The sequence below is a fragment of the Heloderma suspectum genome, chromosome 2 (assembly GCF_057233095.1).
Source record: "Heloderma suspectum isolate Gila_16-S chromosome 2, 16-S_ref, whole genome shotgun sequence".
NCBI lineage: Eukaryota > Metazoa > Chordata > Lepidosauria > Squamata > Helodermatidae > Heloderma > Heloderma suspectum.
In genome coordinates this window covers 184,786,204-184,805,508 of record NC_139459.1, presented here as the reverse complement: position 1 = coordinate 184,805,508, position 19,305 = coordinate 184,786,204, and the positions used below count along the sequence as shown (strand labels likewise).

The window sequence follows — 19,305 nt, the reverse complement described above, 5'->3', positions numbered from 1 at the left end:
TACAAATATCCAGAGGTACTTCCACACTAGCCGCTTTCTTTTGGAACTGCCATCCTTCGCTCACTCACTTTTAATGAGACAGCCACATTATGTTGTTGGCCCATTGCATTCCAGGGTGCGAACTGTAAACCTCCCATGTTTTTCCCAGACCTGATTGGTGGCAATTTTTTTTGCTGATAAAATACGATTGTCCATGTCCAGCCTGAACGAGCAAAGCATCATTAAGGCTTCCCAGGTTTGCCTTTGTCTGTTTTATTGCTTCCTGTTGATTGCAGCTGGGAGTTTAGCGATAAATAGCCTCTTAATTGCCCCTTAAATAGCCTCTCTTAATTGCCCTTTCTCTTCAGGAGAGGGAAGGTTTTAATTACTGATTTCCTCTCATTATTTCTTTCTTTTCATTTTTTATAACGACATAGCACTTTTCTTTCCTAGGCAGCATTATTTCCTACACAGCTCATTTTTTAAATTGGCAAAATGTCACAACATAATCTTTCATTGAAAGATTATGAAAAGAAAAAGAAAAAAAGAGAAGGGAAATCAGTCATCAAAGCCTCCTGCCCTTCCCCAGAAACAGAAATTGACATTGGGGCAATTAAGAGAGGCTAATCAAGGGGAAGTTAAGCGATCACTCATCCCTAATCCCTCAACTTTGACAATCTCATGTGCTTTTTGTCCCATCCTGTACAATTAGGGTGGAATACTGCAAGAAATACAGAGCTGGCTCAGCTCAGTATCTCCCCCCGCCCTTTCTTTCCAGTACAGAATAAGAAAATGCACAACAATGATGTCATCATCTCGTCCATTTCCCCACTGCCCGCCTCACATAATTGGCTATTGGCAAGAGGGAAATGCATGGCATGACTGCACCAGGGAGGAGAACCTGCGGCCCTCCAGAAGTTGCTGGATTTAAATTCCCATCAGCTCCAGCTGGCATGGCAATGGTCAGGGAGTTGCAGTCCAACAAGGTCCTCACCCCTGTATGATGCATTGCCGGAAAGACATGAGAAAGCAACACAGAGCAGAAGTAGCTCCCTGTTTCCAGTTTTGTCCCCTTAACAATGTGAAGAGCTACATGTGTTTCGTCAGAAGTCTCATTGGTTTCAACGGGCTTTACTTCCAGGTAAGTAGGACTGCAGCCTTATGTGGAACACAGGAACATAGGAGGCTGCCTTATAATGGGTCAGAACATTAGTCCGACTAGACCAGTACTGTCAAGTATTACCCAGTATTGCCCACACTGACTGGCAGCAACTCTCCAGGGTTTGGGGCAGGAATTTTTCCAGCCCTACCTGGAGATGCCGGGGATTGAACCTGGGACCTTCTGCATGCAAAGCAGGTGCTCTGCCACTGAGCCACAGTGTCCAGCTACTTGGATCTTGAATGTATTTGACCTGTCCCGATTCGGAACCAAATTGTTTCTCAGGTCAAAGCTGAACAGCAATTTGTTTGTGTTGCTTTTTTATTTCTCAAGTGCCTTGGCTAACCTGCTCACATCAGCTGTATTGGCCTTCCCCAACCAGCGGTGCCCTCCAGATGTGTTGTAATCCAAACATCATCTGGAGGGTGTTGGGTTGAAGGCGGCTGATTTATAGCTATCTCTGGAACGCCATGGTTTAGGGACAGAGCATACATTGCATGGATGAAGAACATCCTAGGTACATCCCCAGGTGTCTCCAATAACAGGGGTGGGAAAGATCTCTGCATAAGATCTTGGAAAGCCTCTGCCAGTCAAGACAGCACTGGACAAGATGTACCAGATGTCTGAGTCAGTATAAGGCCGCTCCAAATGTTCATATATGTTAATCTGCGGGTTCGTGATGCAGTGCACCTTCTTGTCTGTGTTGTCTTATCTGTGATGTTATGTGGGTTAATTTGATATAGAAAATCTTGCCTTGGGGCAGGACATTGGACAATGGCCAGCCTGGTCTTTGCATCCTATAGTTTAGAGATTATCTCCAAATCCAATCCTACAAAGATACACCAGTGATCCAGTTTCTCATACACATTCCCTTCCATTTGCCCAAACCTTGATGATGCATTGAATCCAGCTTAAGTTAAGACGCATGTGATCTGAGCAACATTCCTCTATGGATCTTCAATGATATTACTCATCTCCTGCCCATTACCACCCTCCCAACCTGCCAGCACAGCAAGAAAAAGCCATAGCACAGGGCTGAGTTCCAACCTGGTGTGGCCATCTCCTCAAAAGACTCACCTCAGAATTGAAGCGGATCTGGCAGACGTTGCAGGAGATGATGGGGCGCTTGGCCTTGGCTACAGGTACCCCGAAGGTGTGGTTGATCACCGCTTTCTGCACAGGGTCCATCTGTCAGGGAAAAGCCATGGGGAAGAGAGAGACACACAGGCGTTGTGGTCAGTTAAAGGTTTACTTCTTATGTAGCTGGAAGTCAGGTCACATAATCCTCTCAAGCTATGGCAGCTATCATTTTCAGGCAGCCCACAGTGAGGTGGCTGCAGGCATGCCACCAACACCACAGCCTGAATTCAGTTCATCTCAATTTTTGGCAGGATGACACTAAGCCTTTTCAAGCCTGTGTCAAAAGCCAACCTGGACCAAGATCAGCCTGCAATGGTGGCGGAAACGGCATACATGTGACCGCCCCACCACCCCACTCTCCACAGGCTGATGGGTCTGCCTGTAAGCTAGGGGATTTCTGAGGGGTGGAGCCAGCCCTACATTGTGTTGGGTAAGGTGGCCTGCCTCAGGTGTCAGGTTACAGAATACCATTGAAAGGCAGCAATTTTAAAATTATTATCAATGTATCTCTATATAGATATAGATATATTTATATTTTCTGCCTTAGGCACTGAAATGTCTTGGGCTGGCTTTGACTGTCCCAGGGCTGAAGGGGTTGAGTGAATTGTCCTCCTCTCCAATGTTTGGCAGAGCTGCATCCAGCATGAGAGAGATTCTGTACCCAGCACCCTGAAAAACATGGGCTCTGCAGTAGGCAGGGGAATGGAACACCAAGTACAGGGTACTCAGGCAAGAAAGGGATAGTGAAAGCTGAAACAGGACAACCTGGTATAGCTGTGAAGGAAAAGACCAAAACAGATGCTCTGTGACCTGGAAAGTTCCTGGTTCAAATCTTGCCTCAGCCATAAACTCACTAGGGAAGCTGCTTTCTCTCGGCATATCCTCTGCAACGTTGGGGGCAGGGGGAAGAAGAGAGGGTTAAATCCAATGTTAGGCTAACAGGAATCTGCTAGGGCAGCGGGACTTTCTCACCCCGCAGCCTTATGCACCTCCTGAAAACCTGCTTCAGGCAGGCTCCCAGTTCTGTGGAGAAGATTTTGAAGGTGCAAGGGGGGGTTGCGGGGTGGGTAGGTGTTAATTGCCCTTCTCCCAGTTCCACTGACAGAACTGCTTCCATCATAGAATCATAGAATCATAGAATAGTAGGGTTGGAAGGGGCCTACAAGGCCATCGAGTCCAACCCCCTGCTCAATGCAGGAATCCAAGTCAGAGCATCCCTGACAAATGGCTGTCCAGCCTCGTCTTGAAGGCCTCCAGTGTGGGAGAGCCCACCACCTCCCCAGGTAATTGGTTCCATTGCCGTATTGCTCTGACACTCAGGAAGTTTTTCCTGATGTTCAGTCGGAATCTGGCTTCCTGTAACTTGAGCCCATTATTCCGTGTCCTGCACTCTGGGATGATCAAGAAGAGATCCTGGCCTTCTTCTCTGTGACAACCTTTCAAGTACTTGAAGAGTGCTATCATATCTCCCCTCAAAAGCGGAATAACACCATTGCATTCAACCCAGATAGATAGATAAGATAGATAGATAAGATAGATAGATAAGATAGATAGATAAGATAGATAGATAAGATAGATAGATAGATAGATAGATAGATAGATAGTCCTGCCTTTCTCCAAAGAACTCAGGGTAGCATAGATGGATTTATCCCACAATATTGACACAAGTCTGTGAGGTAAATTAGGCCCAAGATAGCGATTTACCTGAGCCCCTCCCCAGTGGGCAGAGTTCTGAACATGGGTCTTTTCACTCTGAGTCCCAAAACTATCCACTGCATCATGCTGGCTTTCATAACAGTCACCTCCCTTCTTTGAAGGATTACTGAAGTAACATATGTGATGTGCTCTGAATATTCTGAAGTGCTCTGCAAATTGTTGTTATTAGGCATGCCACCCTACACTGCAAGAGGATTATGAGCAATTCTCAACATTTCCCTCTCAACATGAAACACTCATTTGGGGTGGAGGAGAAAAGACAAGGGAAGATGGGATTGGGGGTTGGGAGTTAAATAATCTCAACAAAACTGTACATGTGAATTCTGCAGAAATGAACTCATTCAGCCTGCTATCCCCTATTTGTTTTTGCCCCAGGAGGCCCATTGGCTTTCCTCTGTATTGTATTGTGAAACTTCAAGTCTGACACCAAGAACAGCAGCAAGTGACTGAGGCCTGAACAATCTAGCTCAGTGTTGTTTCTGGCAAAGACACAACTGGATTTGAGGCCTTACTCGGTCAATTAGCCGGAAGGCCAAAAGATATTGGGCGTTCCCTGGGCTACTGCTTTGGCTAATCTATTTCACACACTTTTATCTTGGAAGAACCAGCTCTCACTTTAGCCTTCTCTGATATCCCAGTTATGTCTCCTTTGACTACTTCTATAACCCCATCATTGCACATTGTCTCCGATGACTCCATGTTAAGACAGGTCTTCCATGCAGAATTGCCTGGTTTGGGATGCTGCCAGGAACGTCAAGATCCAGGAGATGTGGTCACTCCCCCACCTCAAATTTAACCCACTAGAGTGGCTAGTCCCTATGGCATGCACTTCCCAGCCACTGTCAGCAAAAGTAAAGCTTTGAGTGGCTGGCTGGCAGCAGCACACAGAAATGTGATTGGGCTGGAACTGCTGCAAGAAGCCACTTCATTGGTTAGAAGTGTCCCCTGGAGAATCTTGGCAGCGCAAAGCATAATTAATAAACCCTTGGTGCAAAGCTGGAGCAGGGCCCAGACGTGGTTGGCTGTTTGGCCCCAGTTTGTGTGATTACAATATAAATTGTCAACAGGCAGCTGCTAGAAAAGCAAGAGCCAACTCGAGGGCCGGTTGCTTCATTGCAGAGAGATTAAGCATGTAGGGGAAGAACCTTAGGACAGAGTACCATATGGGGGCCCTCAAGGTACAATGGGTGAGTCCAGTTCTTCTTGCCCCAAAGACCATATAGAGGAAATGGCATAATCTCAGCTGGGTGTATCTCCATCCAAACTGGCATTGATGCAGGGCATTTTCTCACTGGAGGCTTAAAGAGCTCTTGCTTCAGTTGGGCTTGCAGAATGTGAAACTTCATTTTAGCTCAAATGCTCATCTGCATTACAAACCCTCCTTCTCCACATTCTCTCCCACTCAAAGAATGATCATGAGATTAGCATCAAAAGCCTGCTTGAGGCTCAAAGGCAATTTAGGACTCAGGTGTGAAAATGGCCACTGATTTGGCAAAGAAGGGTGAGCAGTCCACACTTCATTCTGGGTCTGCTACTGCATTCCACTTCTTAGGAGTTTCTTACACAAAAGCTTGTTATTTAATTAAAGAGATACAAGCTTTTGCATGATTGGTCCGGTCTGGAAAGATGTCTTGTGGTGTCCCCCTTTAGAGAGGGTTTTAGCCTTGAGAGTTTTACCCTTAAATAAATATTTTAACCACTAACTGGGCACTGACCTGCCTTTCCTCTGATATAAGTTTTTTTGATGGCTTTTTTCTCTCTCATGGCAAATGTATGTCTGGCCCCAATGTACCTAGAATCTTTTAAAATTTAACTGTTCTTTTTTTCTAGCAGAAGCAACACCTGGCTAATCTACAAACCCAGAGCCCAGATACTTCACAGTACTGCTTCAATGTTCTCTCCCACCCCCTCTCACTTTTCTGACAGACTAGATCAAATTTATGGGGTGGTGTGATGCAATCACAGAAAATCCGTTTTAAGTACAATAAACCAAGGTGTGCTGGTCTGGGAAAAGGAAATATGTATACACTGAAAATGCAAAACGTTTTATTCTGAGACTGAGGAGCAAAATTAAAATTAAATGAAAAAATAATAGAAGTACTGGTCTGGATAGACCCTTAGAAAAGCCTTCCCTTGCTCATGGTTTCTAAATATTTGGGTGTGCTGAAGAACTGGAAACAAGGGAGCTGTTTCAACAAGACCTGGGATTCAAGGGGATATGATTCTATTCTGGAGCAGGCCTCATGTTTGGATGTTTCCTCCCCTGCCCATGTGATCTTGGGTAGAAGGTAACTAGTGAACAGGGAAAACTGGGATTATTTGAAGGCAGTATTGCTCTGACCCTGTGAGATGGGTTTTGCATATCTATTGAAATTTCAGTTACTTTCTACTTAAGGTGAGGGGAGTGAAATGCGAAGCATGCCAGCTCCAGGTTCACTGCCATTCTCAGTTCATGGACCAAATAACATCTGAATAGCCGCAAACAGGCAGCTTTCATCTTTTTTCCAGCTTTCAACTTTTCTAAGATTGGCCTATCAAGATGGGTAGAACATTTTTTTATTTGAGGGTAACAATTAAAAAAGAGAATTATTATTGAGTAATAACTACAAACAGGTCCAGCTGCGACACCAAGCAGGTTCAGGAAGTTTATATGCAGAAGAAATTGGCTGCATGCAAATGAGGCGTGCCAGTTTCTTGAACTCTTTGAACTCTCCTATTTCTGTTGGCAATCTCAGTGCTGAAAATATTGACCATTTTTTATGAAAGACACCTTAAATGCATTGTATCGCATGCCCTGTTGGCTTTTTCCATTTTCCATTAATTTGCTTAGTCTTTTCCTGATGACAGTTGCACTGCCTTTCCGGCCTAGTGGCAGAGAGCACCACAGGCCAATTCTACACACTGCGTACAAAATTATTATGTTACTCACACACTTACTATTTTAAATCTGCAGCATGTTTGTCTCATTGCACTCCACAGCCTTCCCCAACCTGGTGCCCTCCAGATATGTTGACTACAACTTCCATCTTCCCCAGCCAGCATAAATCCAGCACACCTGGGGGGTACCAGATTGGGCAAGGCTGGCTGAACACAATTATCAATAGGTAGCTCTAGGTGTGTTATTCAAGAAGAGCCAAATTAGATGATCAAACAACTCTGAGGTAAATTCTCTCAGCCTGGGGTGGCTTGGTTATGTTCTCATCCTACCACATAGTGAAAGACAATTTAACCACACATCAGATATAGATGTGTGGTAAAATGGTCAGCTGTATTCTGAGTAGAACCAAGTTCATGTAGCAATGTCCTCTGTTCTATGCTGCAGTTTTCCATCAGGGTTGCTTTGGAAGCATCCTCATTTGATCATACCCTGTATCTTAAAAGCAACGGCCATAGAGAGTTGCTTCCTAAAGAGCATCTATGGCGAATTGGGTATGATCAGAGAGGAACCCAACTCCAGTAAACAAACACTTCAAAAAGAGGAGTACTTTTCTTTCAAGAGAGGCCAATGCCTGTATTCTCTCTTCACTCCTTTCTCATGAGTAACAGAATATAAGTTAAACCAGGGCTCCCAAAACTTTTTGAGTTGGTGGGCACATGGTGGAATTTTGAGACAATGTTATAGGCACTCCCACAAAATGGCTGCCATGGGATGGGGTTGGCCTTTTACAAAATGGTTGTCATGGTAGGCATGGCCAGTCACAAAATACCAGTTTTTTAGAAGGCAAACTGGTAAGGCTAAAAGCTAAGTAATTTACCCAAGAACATGTACAAGGCAGAGGTAGATTCTGGGCTCCAAAACACAAACCCACTCTTTTAAACCCACAGTTTTCTGCATGAACTGATGAAGCTCAGAGAGAAGTAAATTGGCCATGAATACCACATGGGGCCTAGAAGCATTCTTGGAAAGAAAGATGGTGCTGGAAGCCACTTTGCAGCATGTCAACTGCCCAGCTGATTTTTAAAAAAAAAATCTAAAAAAAAGATCAGGAGGGACAGACAGCCCAGAGGGCACCAAGAGAGGTGTCTGCAGGCCCAATGCTGGCGATGGAGCTAACGCATGGGCGCAGTTTATTAAACTGGTCATGTTAATATGTACAATGCACACTTGGGCTGTTTTTGCAAGTCTGCTGCATTACAGCAGTTCTGGGATGTTGCAGGTAAGGAAGGAAACTGCAGAGATGGCAGAGAGTGGCCATACAGCTAGAGTGCCACATGGGGCATCTGCAAATACCCAGCCCTCCTGAAAGCTACCAAGCAACCCAAGGTCACCAGAGCAGATGAGCAGAATGGGTTCACAGCCAAGCCCCACAGGCCTTTCCAGGCATTTGCTAGGAAGGCAAGAATTTCCCAGCCTCCTAGGAGAGGAGCCGCCCTGCTCTCAAGATACATGTCAGAAAGAATGAGAAAGAGAGAGAGAGAACTCTGCTTCCATCCCAGCCAGTCAGAAACACGGCCTGTCCGCCCAGCAGGCCCTGGGGCTCTGGATAAACTGGAACCACTTCACACGTCTCCACAGGCGTGGGGAGGGTAGCAAGAGGGTGCGGCAGCTGTTTAAACAGCTCCCCCTTCGTCTCACGCCTGGCCAGGATGTTCAAGGTTCGCAGGGAGAGAGAAAGGAAGTGGGGGAGGGGAGGTGTAGTCCACTTTACACCCTGCTGCAAATGGTTTGCAGACTCAGGTTTGTCTCTTGGAAAAAGGTAGGATCTTTCCAGATACTCAGAACTGTGATACACAACAGAAGAATTACATGATGCAGTACTTGCTGGAGTGGACCATTTTAGACTGCAGGTGAACATCTCTCTCCACCCACAGCCAGCAAACACTGAAAACTGGCCTGTCAGGAGAAAAGTTTTTAAGCCTGGGCTTCTCTTTGAGTTGTTAGTTTTCTGTGTTCAAGGAACATGGCCCCCCTCCCGCCCTTTGTATGGAATGACATTCAGACATGTAACTCCCTACTTTAGTCTGACATGGAACAGTCCAGCAAGAACTGTACCATGCAATTCTCCTGACTGTGTATCTCAGCTCTTACAGACTCAGGAACAAGTGTGGTCTATATGTGGGGCTCAAAAGCTTGAATTCAAGTCCAGTCATGAATTGCTAGGTGCCTTGTGATAAAAAAATTGCCTTATAACCAAGTTAGACATGGTCCGCATAGCCTGCTCCTCACTATGACAAGGAATGGCAACACTGGGTTTGAGGAAAAGGGCTCTAAGTCAGGGGTGGGGAACCTCAGGCCTGCAGGCCAAATCTGGCCCTCCTGGGGGCCAAATCCAAGATTCCCCAGACGGCCATGCCCTTTCCCCTCTTTGCCCCGACTGCTGATCATCCACAATTGTTTGGCGGTCCGGCTTTTGTGGAGATTTTTCCACATTGTAAAACGTCAAAATGCCTCTCCTAAGGCTGAGTTACTGGCAGGAAGAACATAAAACTAAAATATGCTGGTATTTTTGATGGGTCTAGCCTTATACTTTTTGCCTTTGGCCCCACCCACCACTGGAATGCAGTCCCTGAAAGCTTCTCTGAAACTGAATTAGGCCCTCAGACTGAAAGAAGTTTAGCACTCCTAAGTCTAAAGAGAACAGCCTAGCCTTTAAAATGGGACCTTCTACATGGAACGCTTCTCAGTGTGCATTCCCTGCCTGCAGCTAAACTGAGGCCCTTCCCACCATCACTGCCCAGCTGGCACTCCACCTGCATTAGCCCATCTTACAGGACACTGCCTCCGCCCTAACTGCTTCCGAAACTCCATTATCTCAACACCTATGTTGCATAGAGCTCTCTAATTTGCTGAAGGTACACAGTTGTTGCACATGAGCAAAGCTTGCAGTAATAACGTGTCAGGGAAACCATAAAGGGATAGAAAAACAGGAGCAGAAGTAATATAATTACTACTGCTTAATCTGGAAAGACAACTAGTCTTAGAAAATAAATGCTATGTGTGGATCACGCTTGTGGGTGCATAGTTGCTATAAGAATGAATTGGTTATTCCTGAGCCGCCTTGGGAGTACAATCAAGTTACAATTTGGAGTGGAGAAGTGGTGGTGGGAAACCACTAAATCCATACATCACTTCAGAGTAGTAGGACTGCACAGAGATAATTTCTACCAGATTAATTCACTAGTATGTTTTTTTCCCTCTCCCAATGAAGCTTGGGAATTCTGGTTTTGTGAGTGAGGCCAAAGATCTCACCCCTCAGAAAGCTACAGTAGACTTGGTTTGAGACCCTTGGTTCATCCAGCTGAGGTCGTTTTGTTATAAGGATGATTCAGGGGGGAAAAGGTATCAAAGGTATACAAAACATGAAGCTGTTTAAAAACAATGAAAAACTCATCCAAATTAACATGCACGCATGCACGCACACACACAGAGAGAGAGAGAAAGTAAAAGACGAGAAAGGAACCTATCAGGGTTGACTGTGCTAATTAAATGACCATTAACCAAAGACATCTCTTATAACTTATTTTGGGTGTCCAGTGTTGGCACAAACTCTCCTGCCACCTGAGGCAGGAGGGCATACATACACCACTGCCTCCCGCCATTGCCACCGCTGCATCTGTCCCTCCCCTGCCCGCATGCTGGGTCTGCCTCCCTTCCTGCCTGCTCATAAGCTGTGTCTGAATCCCTCCCAACCTGGGTCCCTCCATATACTTTGGACTTCAGCTCCCATCATCCCCAGCTGGCATGGCCAATGGTCAGGAATGCTGGGAGGTGCAGTCCAACTAGGGTACTAGGTTGGAGGAGGCTGTTCTGTGGTGTTAGTAGCTAAAAAGAGGTTGAGGCTTGCTCTTGCGGCCTGAGGTAGTCAGGGCTGGGGCCCAGCATAGATTCTGCTTTGGGATTAAATGCTGCCTATGGGTATAAGGGGCTGGCTCATATCAAGTCAAACCAATTGTCCATCCAGTCCAGCATTAGGCATTAAAGCTCAGTTTAACTGTCATGGTTTGGCCATACTTTCACCAGGAGCACGTTCCATCCTCTGCATCAATGCCTTCCTCCACATCCTGACTTGCACTGATAGCCATAGTTTGCTGTGATGTCCACACTGGGCAAACTAGCCACAGTTTGCCTCCAAACCAGAATCAGAAACCATGATTTGAAGCAGGTACCATCGTTTGTCCAATTGGGATGTCACAAGAGAAGAAGGAAGCGTATAAGCCAACACAACATTCCCAACAGGCAAACTATGGTCTGGCCATGATACCTGAACAAAGCCTTAAGTAGCAGCACCTTTCCTGGATCAAAACAGAATTCTTTCCCAGCCCTACTTACTCGTGAATGATTTACTGGAGACCTCAAAGATTAAACCAGATCATTACACATACAAAACATATGGTATACCATGGAGCTATTGTCTATTTTCAACTTGTATATTTATATGAGCAAAAAAGCTTTTTACAATAAATGACGCATCCTTATATGGCTGTCATTTAAATTCTGAACATGTGACTTTAGCACTTTTGATACCCATAAGTCACAAGGGCACCCAACGAGATGTACAGCAGAATGTTGCCTGAAGAACTTGCGGCCTTCCAGATGTTTTGGCCTACAACTCCCATCAGCCCTAGCCAGCATAGCCAATGTGAGGCATGATGGGAGTAGTAGGCCAAAACATCTGGAGGGCTACAAGTTGCTCTAAGGAGTTGGAACTGTTATGGAGAGGTTAATTGAGGACCGATTAACACATGCATATATACAATTTGGTTTGTCACTTGATTACGCAAAGATTAATGTGCAAACTGTTTCCATTTAAAATATGGCAGATGTTATACAAAAATTCTTTGTGGTGTTTAATCTTTAAAGACCCATTTCCCATACCAAACTAATCACTTGCTTTGCAGTCATAAACATACATGTGTACATTCATCTCATGGGGGAACACGAAAGAGCTTTTAAAAAGTACACTAACACGCACACACACTCCCCATGAACGGAACAGAGAAAGCAAGGGGGAAAATATTCACTCTCTCCCACAGCATTATAACTCAGGACCATCAAATGAAATGGAATGGAACAACTAGACTCTGGACAACAAGTGAAAGTCTCTCATCACACAATACACATGTAACCCATGCAACCTAAGCATGCTACTAGTTCTGCAAGTTTAAATTAGTTTAAATTTAAATGATCAACTAAAACGTTAGTTCATTGATTGCTGAGGCTGGGCCTGAAGGGCACATGTATGGTTTTTGAGGTTATTTGGGGGCTGGTAAGGTACTCTAATAGGGAATACATATATACATACATACATACATATGAGAAAGATAGAAAGACTAACAACAGAGTATTCAAAAATATATTTAAGCTTAACGTTTCGGCTTTCGCCCTCATCAGTTAGCTGTGCTGTTAAAAAATGCACTATCATTAGAAAACGTATGTCCTTGTTACTTCCCCTTTATTGGGTAGAGGGAACCAATTAGGCATATTGGGTGTCTCTTTAACCCAGGGCTCAAGCTTGGTGTGTCATTGAGGACAACTGACCCAGTGGAGGCAGACATCTTGAGGGATTTTCTTCTCAGTTTCATCAGGTGGAAGCTGGAGAAGGTTGAATCCAGGGCAGGAGCGTCACATATAGATATGATGGTGCTTTCCATTTCAACAGTGTATGTCTGTTAGCTTGCTTGCAATGGGTGACTGCTTTTGTGCAAGTTATCTTAAATTTCCTTTAAACCCTTAGGAATATAATTTAAACTTAAATTTAATGATTAATCAATTAAATGACAGATGATTTATCCACTAATTTTTTTTAAATCATTGGTTGACAGCTGTAATTGCTACAGGATGTTGTGAAGACCACTGGCATATACATGGATTTTAAAAAGGATTAGATTTATCCTTCATGAAGTTATCTGTCACTGGCTATTAACCTTGATTGCTCAGAATGCAACTCTCATAGTCAGAGGCGGTATACCTCTGATTACCACGGACTGGGGACAAACAACAGGGGACAGCTATTACTTCTTGCTCTGCTTCTGAGCTTCCCTGGGCCATACAACTGGAAACCATTAGAGATAGAGCACAGGGGACCCAGCAGAGCATGTCTTATACTCTTACATCTTCAGTGGTCTCTTCTCCAACGGACACTGACTCTGTAAAGGCTGTTCTGAACTCCCCGCTGTTTGGCGAAGGAACAGCAAAACAACCAGAAATGTTGAGAAAAACAGAGGGGGAGGGGAAGTCACAGCTGTGTTAAGACATTCCCTATATAAACACCAAAAATAAACTGACTTTTGCAAATGAGACACCAGGATAATACAACATCTGACCCATTCTTGCTGTGGAGGAAGGTGGGGGTGGGTGGGTGAGGGAGGATGCAAGGTCAGCTCATGGAGGGGAGGGGGCTCAGGGGAGAGCATTGTCACTGCAGTCAGCACCACGCAGGGAAAGGTGACTTTGGAGACTGTTATCGATCCCTTTGCAGCGCTGAGTGGGCGCGTGAAATCATCTCCCTGAAGAACAGGGAAGGGTGATGATGTTGCAGGGATTAATTATGGGATGACGGCAAGCAGTTTGCCCTGCTGCTTAGCACTGTATTCTGCTTCACCGACGTGCTTGAGTGCCATACAGAACACAAAGCTGACAGGCCTCTCTGCTCAAAAAGCCTACAATGTAACATTATAAACAAGCAAGAGAAGGGTGTGATGCTCGGCAGAGGCAGCCCAAGGCATTTCGGTGATGGTGGCAGTAAATCCAAATGACAGCACGCACACGAATGTATGTGTGCACTCTTGCACATTCGTTCCAAGGACGCTTGTGCAGGAGACCATCCCGGTGGATTGTGGCCCAGGGGTCAGATCTGTCTCATAGAATCATAGATCTCATAGAATCATAGGGTTGGAAGGGGCCTACAAGACCACTGAGTCCAACCCCCTGCTCAGTGCAGGAAGCCTGACCCTGCTTAGTTTCTGAGACCAGACAAGACCAGCCCTCATTTGCAGCCACCTCATGTTAAGGCTGCATCTACCAAGAGGCCAAGGAAGGGCTGACACACGAATACTACAGAAGAATAACATGACATGGGGAGACCAGGGAAGGGGCGGCTGAGGCTGCAATCCTATACACCCTTACTTGAACACAATGGGCCTTGCTTCTGAGTAAAGATGCACAGGATTGCACTATAAGGGCCAAAACAGACATTACTTTAAATGTGTGTCTAGCACCTACATCTTTTTTTTTCATTTTTACTCTAGAGTAAGCACAGGGGGCCCGATGCTGATAAGGACCCAGAAGTAGGGGGCTTTTAAGATTGGATTGGTCCTCCTGCACCTATTCTGGAGTAAAAATCAAAACCAGACATTGCTGCTAGAAACACATTTAAAGTAATGTCTATCTTGCTCCTCAGAAGGTTCCAGAAAGGCTTGGCTAAGGAGACCAATCTTTGAGGAGGGGATGCAGCATCTTGAGAAACAGAAATGGGAAATATAGGTGCATCCAGGCTAACTGCTTAAAGAGGGGAGTGGGAGATGCGAGTCAGATCGCCCATCTGAATGGCACCCCAAATCCACCACTAGAAGGCGCTGCTTCACGTCCTTATGGTATGGCCCCCTCTGGCCATTCCTTGAATCTGCACAATGACACCACAAAGACATTTTGGGTGCAATCCTATATATACGTTCCTGGGAGTAAGCCCCACTGAACTCAGTGGGGCTTACTTCTGAGTAGATATGTATAAGATTGCACTGTTAAAACTTTTTTTTTAAAAGCTTGTACACTGTAGCCATGAAATTAAAAGACGCTTGCTCCTTGGGAGGAAAGCTATGGCCAACCTAGACAGCATAGTAAGAAGCAGAGACATCACCTTGCCGACAAAGGTCCGTCTAATCAAAGCTATGGTTTTCCCAGTAGTAATGTATGGCTGTGAGAGTTGGACTATAAGGAAGGCTGAGCGCCGAAGAATTGATGCTTTCGAACTGTGGTGCTGGAGAAGACTCTTACGAGTCCCCTGGACTGCAAGGAGGTCAAATCAGTCAATCCTAAAGGAAATCAACCCTGACTGCTCATTGGAAGGACAGATGCTGAAGCTCAAATATTTTGGCCACCTAATGTGAAGAGAAAACTCTCTGGAAAAGACCCTGATGCTGGGAAAGACTGAAGGCAAAAGGAGAAGGGGACGGCAGAGGATGAGATGGCTAGATAGCATCACCGATGCAATGAATATGAACTTTAGCACACTCCGGGAGACAGCGGAGGACAGGAAGGCCTGGTGTGCTATGGTCCATGGGGTCACGAAGAGTCGGACACGACTGAACGACTGAACAACAACAACAAATCCCACATACATTGTTCCTTTGTCTTCTCCATGGGACCGGCGCTTGGATGCTATGTTTCTTAACGTGCAACTTTTAAAATCACACATCTTTTTACAGAAACCAGGTAAAGTGCATCCACCAGATCATTAGGTCAAAAAGGCATCTCACGGTAAAATTGGCTTTCATGATGAGAGACTGATCATGAATCAGTTGGGATAGTACAGGTACAGAGAGGGAGTAAGATAAAGCATTTGGAATATTAGCCAGTACCACGGGGTGAACAGAAGAAGAGTCCTGCTGGATCAGACCAAAGGCTTATCAGTTAATTACCTGATTGATTCAAAAACTTATATCTCACACATCTTTTGTCTGTCCTGAATCTCCCACCAATCAATTGGATTGGATGACCCCAGGGTCTAGTCTTATGAAAGAGAGAACAAACTCTTTATCCACCTTCTCCACACCATGCTGAATTTTTATAAATTCATCTCATGCCTCTCCCTTAATCTTCTTTTTCCCCTGAAATAAAAAGCCCCCAGCACTGTAACCTTTCCGTGTAAGGGAGCTGCTCCAGCCGCCTGATCATTTTGGGGCACAATTCACCAGAAACTGCAATGGCCACCTACTTACCAGCACTGGTACATCCCAACTCCCTCAATCCTTCAAGCAGGCAGAGTGGTTGCTGGGGGGCGGGGGGAGGTTAGAATACTTTTTTCTAAGGTCAAATGCATGCATGTGTGTGCACGTGTATCTATATATCTCTAATATGTATTTTAAGCTAAACATTTCAGCTTCCACCCTCATTAGTAGCTTTGCTGTTAACTGAGTATCAGGAGTGGCAGTTAACAGCACAGCTACTGATGAGGGCAGAAGCCAAGACGTTTAGCTTAAAATATATTTTTAATACTCTGTTGTTAGTCTTTCTGTCTTTCTTATACATTTCACCTTAAGACTGATGGCATCCACAATGGGTCCACAGCCTCCTTGTTGCTTTGCTGTTGTGCTGCTTTACATCAACCTCTATATCTATATCTGTATCTTCCTTGTCCTTACAAAAAGTAATTCCAACCTGCCCTCCCTTTCACTCCCGCCCAGGAGAAACCACTCCACCTGCTCATTACTATCTGATAGAGGGAGTTAGGATGTATCAGTACATATACACACACACATGCATACACACACACGCAAATGAATACATGTCTCTCAAAAAATTTTTTTAAACAAGTCAGACACCCCGCACAATACATGAGGAGACAGCTGACTTATTCACCAATCCAGCATTTGACTTGCTGGTGTGCAAGTTTGTGTACTGCCAGTTGCAAAGCCAGGCTCACACTGGGAGTTAAGATAGCCTGCTGTGACAGCTCAAAAATATACCTGTCTTCACCCTAAGTAAATCGGTAACCAACCCAGACAAATGTTGATGATGTAGGCTAGAAGCCCAAACAAACAGCAAATCATAGTCCTGCTGCACCAACACGTTATCCATACACAGGGGTTCCAATGCCCCCGTTTTGCTCTTTTTTAGGTTACAGAGAATACACACTTCTGAGGGACAAAACAGACATGACGCAGGAATCTGTGATCAACAGCTCTCCTGACTTTTTAAAACGTTAAAGCAGTCACAAGGGGTTCCAACTTTTAATTGGGGAAGTGGTGTTGGGGGAGGAGGTCTTTAACTCATTCCTCTAGCTGAAATTGTGCACCTCCACTCTATGCCCCCTCTTTAATGAGCTTCCACCACGCACTGAAAACTTGGTTATTCAGGCAGGCATTTGGGGATGGGTTAGGGTATTTTTAAATAATGTTTTAATGTATAGTTTTACTGTTTTAAATTGTACCATTGTACATCACCCAGAGTGGCCAGGTGACCGGCCAGATGGGCGATTAAGAAATTTAATAAAGAAATAAAGAAATAAATCCCCTGGCGGTGGAGAACGACAGGCAACTAAATGGGCAAGTGTATGTTTCCTGCTTAAGGAAGGCTGAGCGAAGGAAGATAGATGCTTTTGAACTGTGGTGCTGGAGGAAAATTCTGAGAGTGCCTTGGACTGCAAGAAGATCAAACCAGTCCATACTCCAGGAAATAAAGCCAGACTGCTCACTTGAGGGAATGATATTAAAGGCAAAACTGAAGGACTTTGGCCACATAATGAGAAGACAGGATACCCTGGAGAAGATGCTGATGCTAGGGAAAGTGGAAGGCAAAAGGAAGAGGGGCCGACCAAGGGCAAGGTGGATGGATGATATTCTGGAGGTGACGGACTCGACCTTGGGGGAGCTGGGGGTGGCGACGGCCGACAGGAAGCTCTGGTGTGGGCTGGTCCATGAAGTCACGAAGAGTCAGAAGCGACTGACCGAATGTTTCCTGCAATGGGGAAAGCAACTCATCCAATCCAAATCATGCTGCCATCTCGCTCCTGCCGTTCTTGTTGCTCGAGGGTAGAATGATTAAGATGGGGGAAATAGTGTGGGAGGAAAGGGTTAAACACACACACACACACACCCTTGTGACTGGTTTAAAGTTTTTTTGGGGGGGGGGTTAAGTCAGGAGATTGGATCAGAGATCTCCAACATCATGCCACTTTCAGTTCTGAGCCAAATGGATTGTGACCTGGAAGTTATAGGAGAGCAAGCCAAGGCACTGGTTATCAAGGTCACTCAGAGGTAGGCCAATGGCATGGCAAGGGCCCAGGCATTTAGGCTTCTCCTACCCCTGCCATAGACCCAATTCTACTCCTAGAGAGGACAAGCAGAACTCAGGAGTCCTAGTTTGTGGCAAGCTGGCCCCTGACTTCACCAACCCAGGGACACTGGCAACCTCCCAGGCCCTGTCACTCTACCTGTTAACATTTCCACTGCCTTTGCCCAGCATGTAACAGATACCACTGCCGCTTAAGGCCACAAAGAATGTCATCACACAGCCGCTCAGCAAGACAGATGGAAAAGGGCTCATTTTAGACACTGACCTCCTCTGATTATGTGCGAAGTGTAGCCACTTCTCCAGAACAGGCAGCAGGTCCAAAATGATGGAACAGAGACTAGAAACAGGAGCCTGTGTGTGTGTGTTGCATGCCCATAGGAGGGATGTGCATTCGCAGAAGCAGGAACCCAGTAATTTAGCACCCTGAGACTCTGAAATTTAATGAGTTAAATGTCAAGTTTCTAGCCATTATGGATGAGTGTAAGAGCACAAATGCCTTCATAGTACTGACAATAAATTGCTAAAGGGGAGAGAGGGTTGCTGAGAAGGAGTATGTTTTAAATAGAGTGGGGTTCAAGATAAAGCTTGCCTTTTTTGCAACAGACCAGCCAAGGCTTTTCTACAGTGACAAAACTAAGGGACATGATTGAGCTGAAGGTAAACAATGTATAGTTCCATTTATCCCAATGGTAATGTTTAAGCACCTGTGAAATCTACACAGCTTTAAAAAGGTTTTACTTCCCATGGTTATTTATTTATGGATTTAAATTTATACTCTCCCTGCTTCATAAGGTTTTAAAATATACATTCCACAACATGCAGAACCTACCCACTCCCTATTTCACCATTTCTTGATAAACCCTAGGATTAAGGTTGATCAATTGCCTGATCAAATTAATGGCCAAATATTCCAAGCATTCATTTATTAAAATTGTAATAAACAGAAAGACACCACACATTTGCCAAAACAAAAGTAGTTCACCATTGTACCGAAACAGTGAAGTGAGATTCTCAATCATTGCAATTATTACTTTTCATAACAATGTTATGCAAAGTTAAATGGCTATGAATGAGCAAGGAATTCCAGCAATTCTTCTTGGCTTTTATCCCAGAACCCCAGAGACAGCACAAACCATTACAAAATCTTTTAAAAATGAAATTAAACCCTACGCACATAACAATGGTGAAGTTTGACTATAATGCAGCCTTCCCCAACCCGCTTCCCTCCAGAGGTTGTTGGATTTCAACTCCCATCAGCCCCAGCCAGCATGGCCAATGGTCAGGAATGCTGGGAGTTGTAGTCCAGAAAATCTGGAGGGGATTGGGGAAGGCTGCTCTAATGTGTGACCATCATAGGGCA

The 19,305-nt window shown here is 45.0% G+C and overlaps 1 protein-coding gene across 3 annotated transcripts in view; it reads right to left on the bottom strand.

Annotated features, from left to right (window-relative positions):
- ZNF385A (zinc finger protein 385A) overlaps positions 1-19,305 on the bottom strand; it is a 169,445-nt gene that overhangs the window by 42,323 nt on the left and 107,817 nt on the right. For all 3 annotated transcript variants that reach the window (XM_084832285.1, XM_084832286.1, XM_084832287.1), the window contains exon 3: positions 2,216-2,326. In XM_084832285.1, the coding sequence (XP_084688411.1) occupies positions 2,216-2,326 (111 nt within the window). The remainder of the gene's footprint in view (positions 1-2,215; positions 2,327-19,305) is intronic.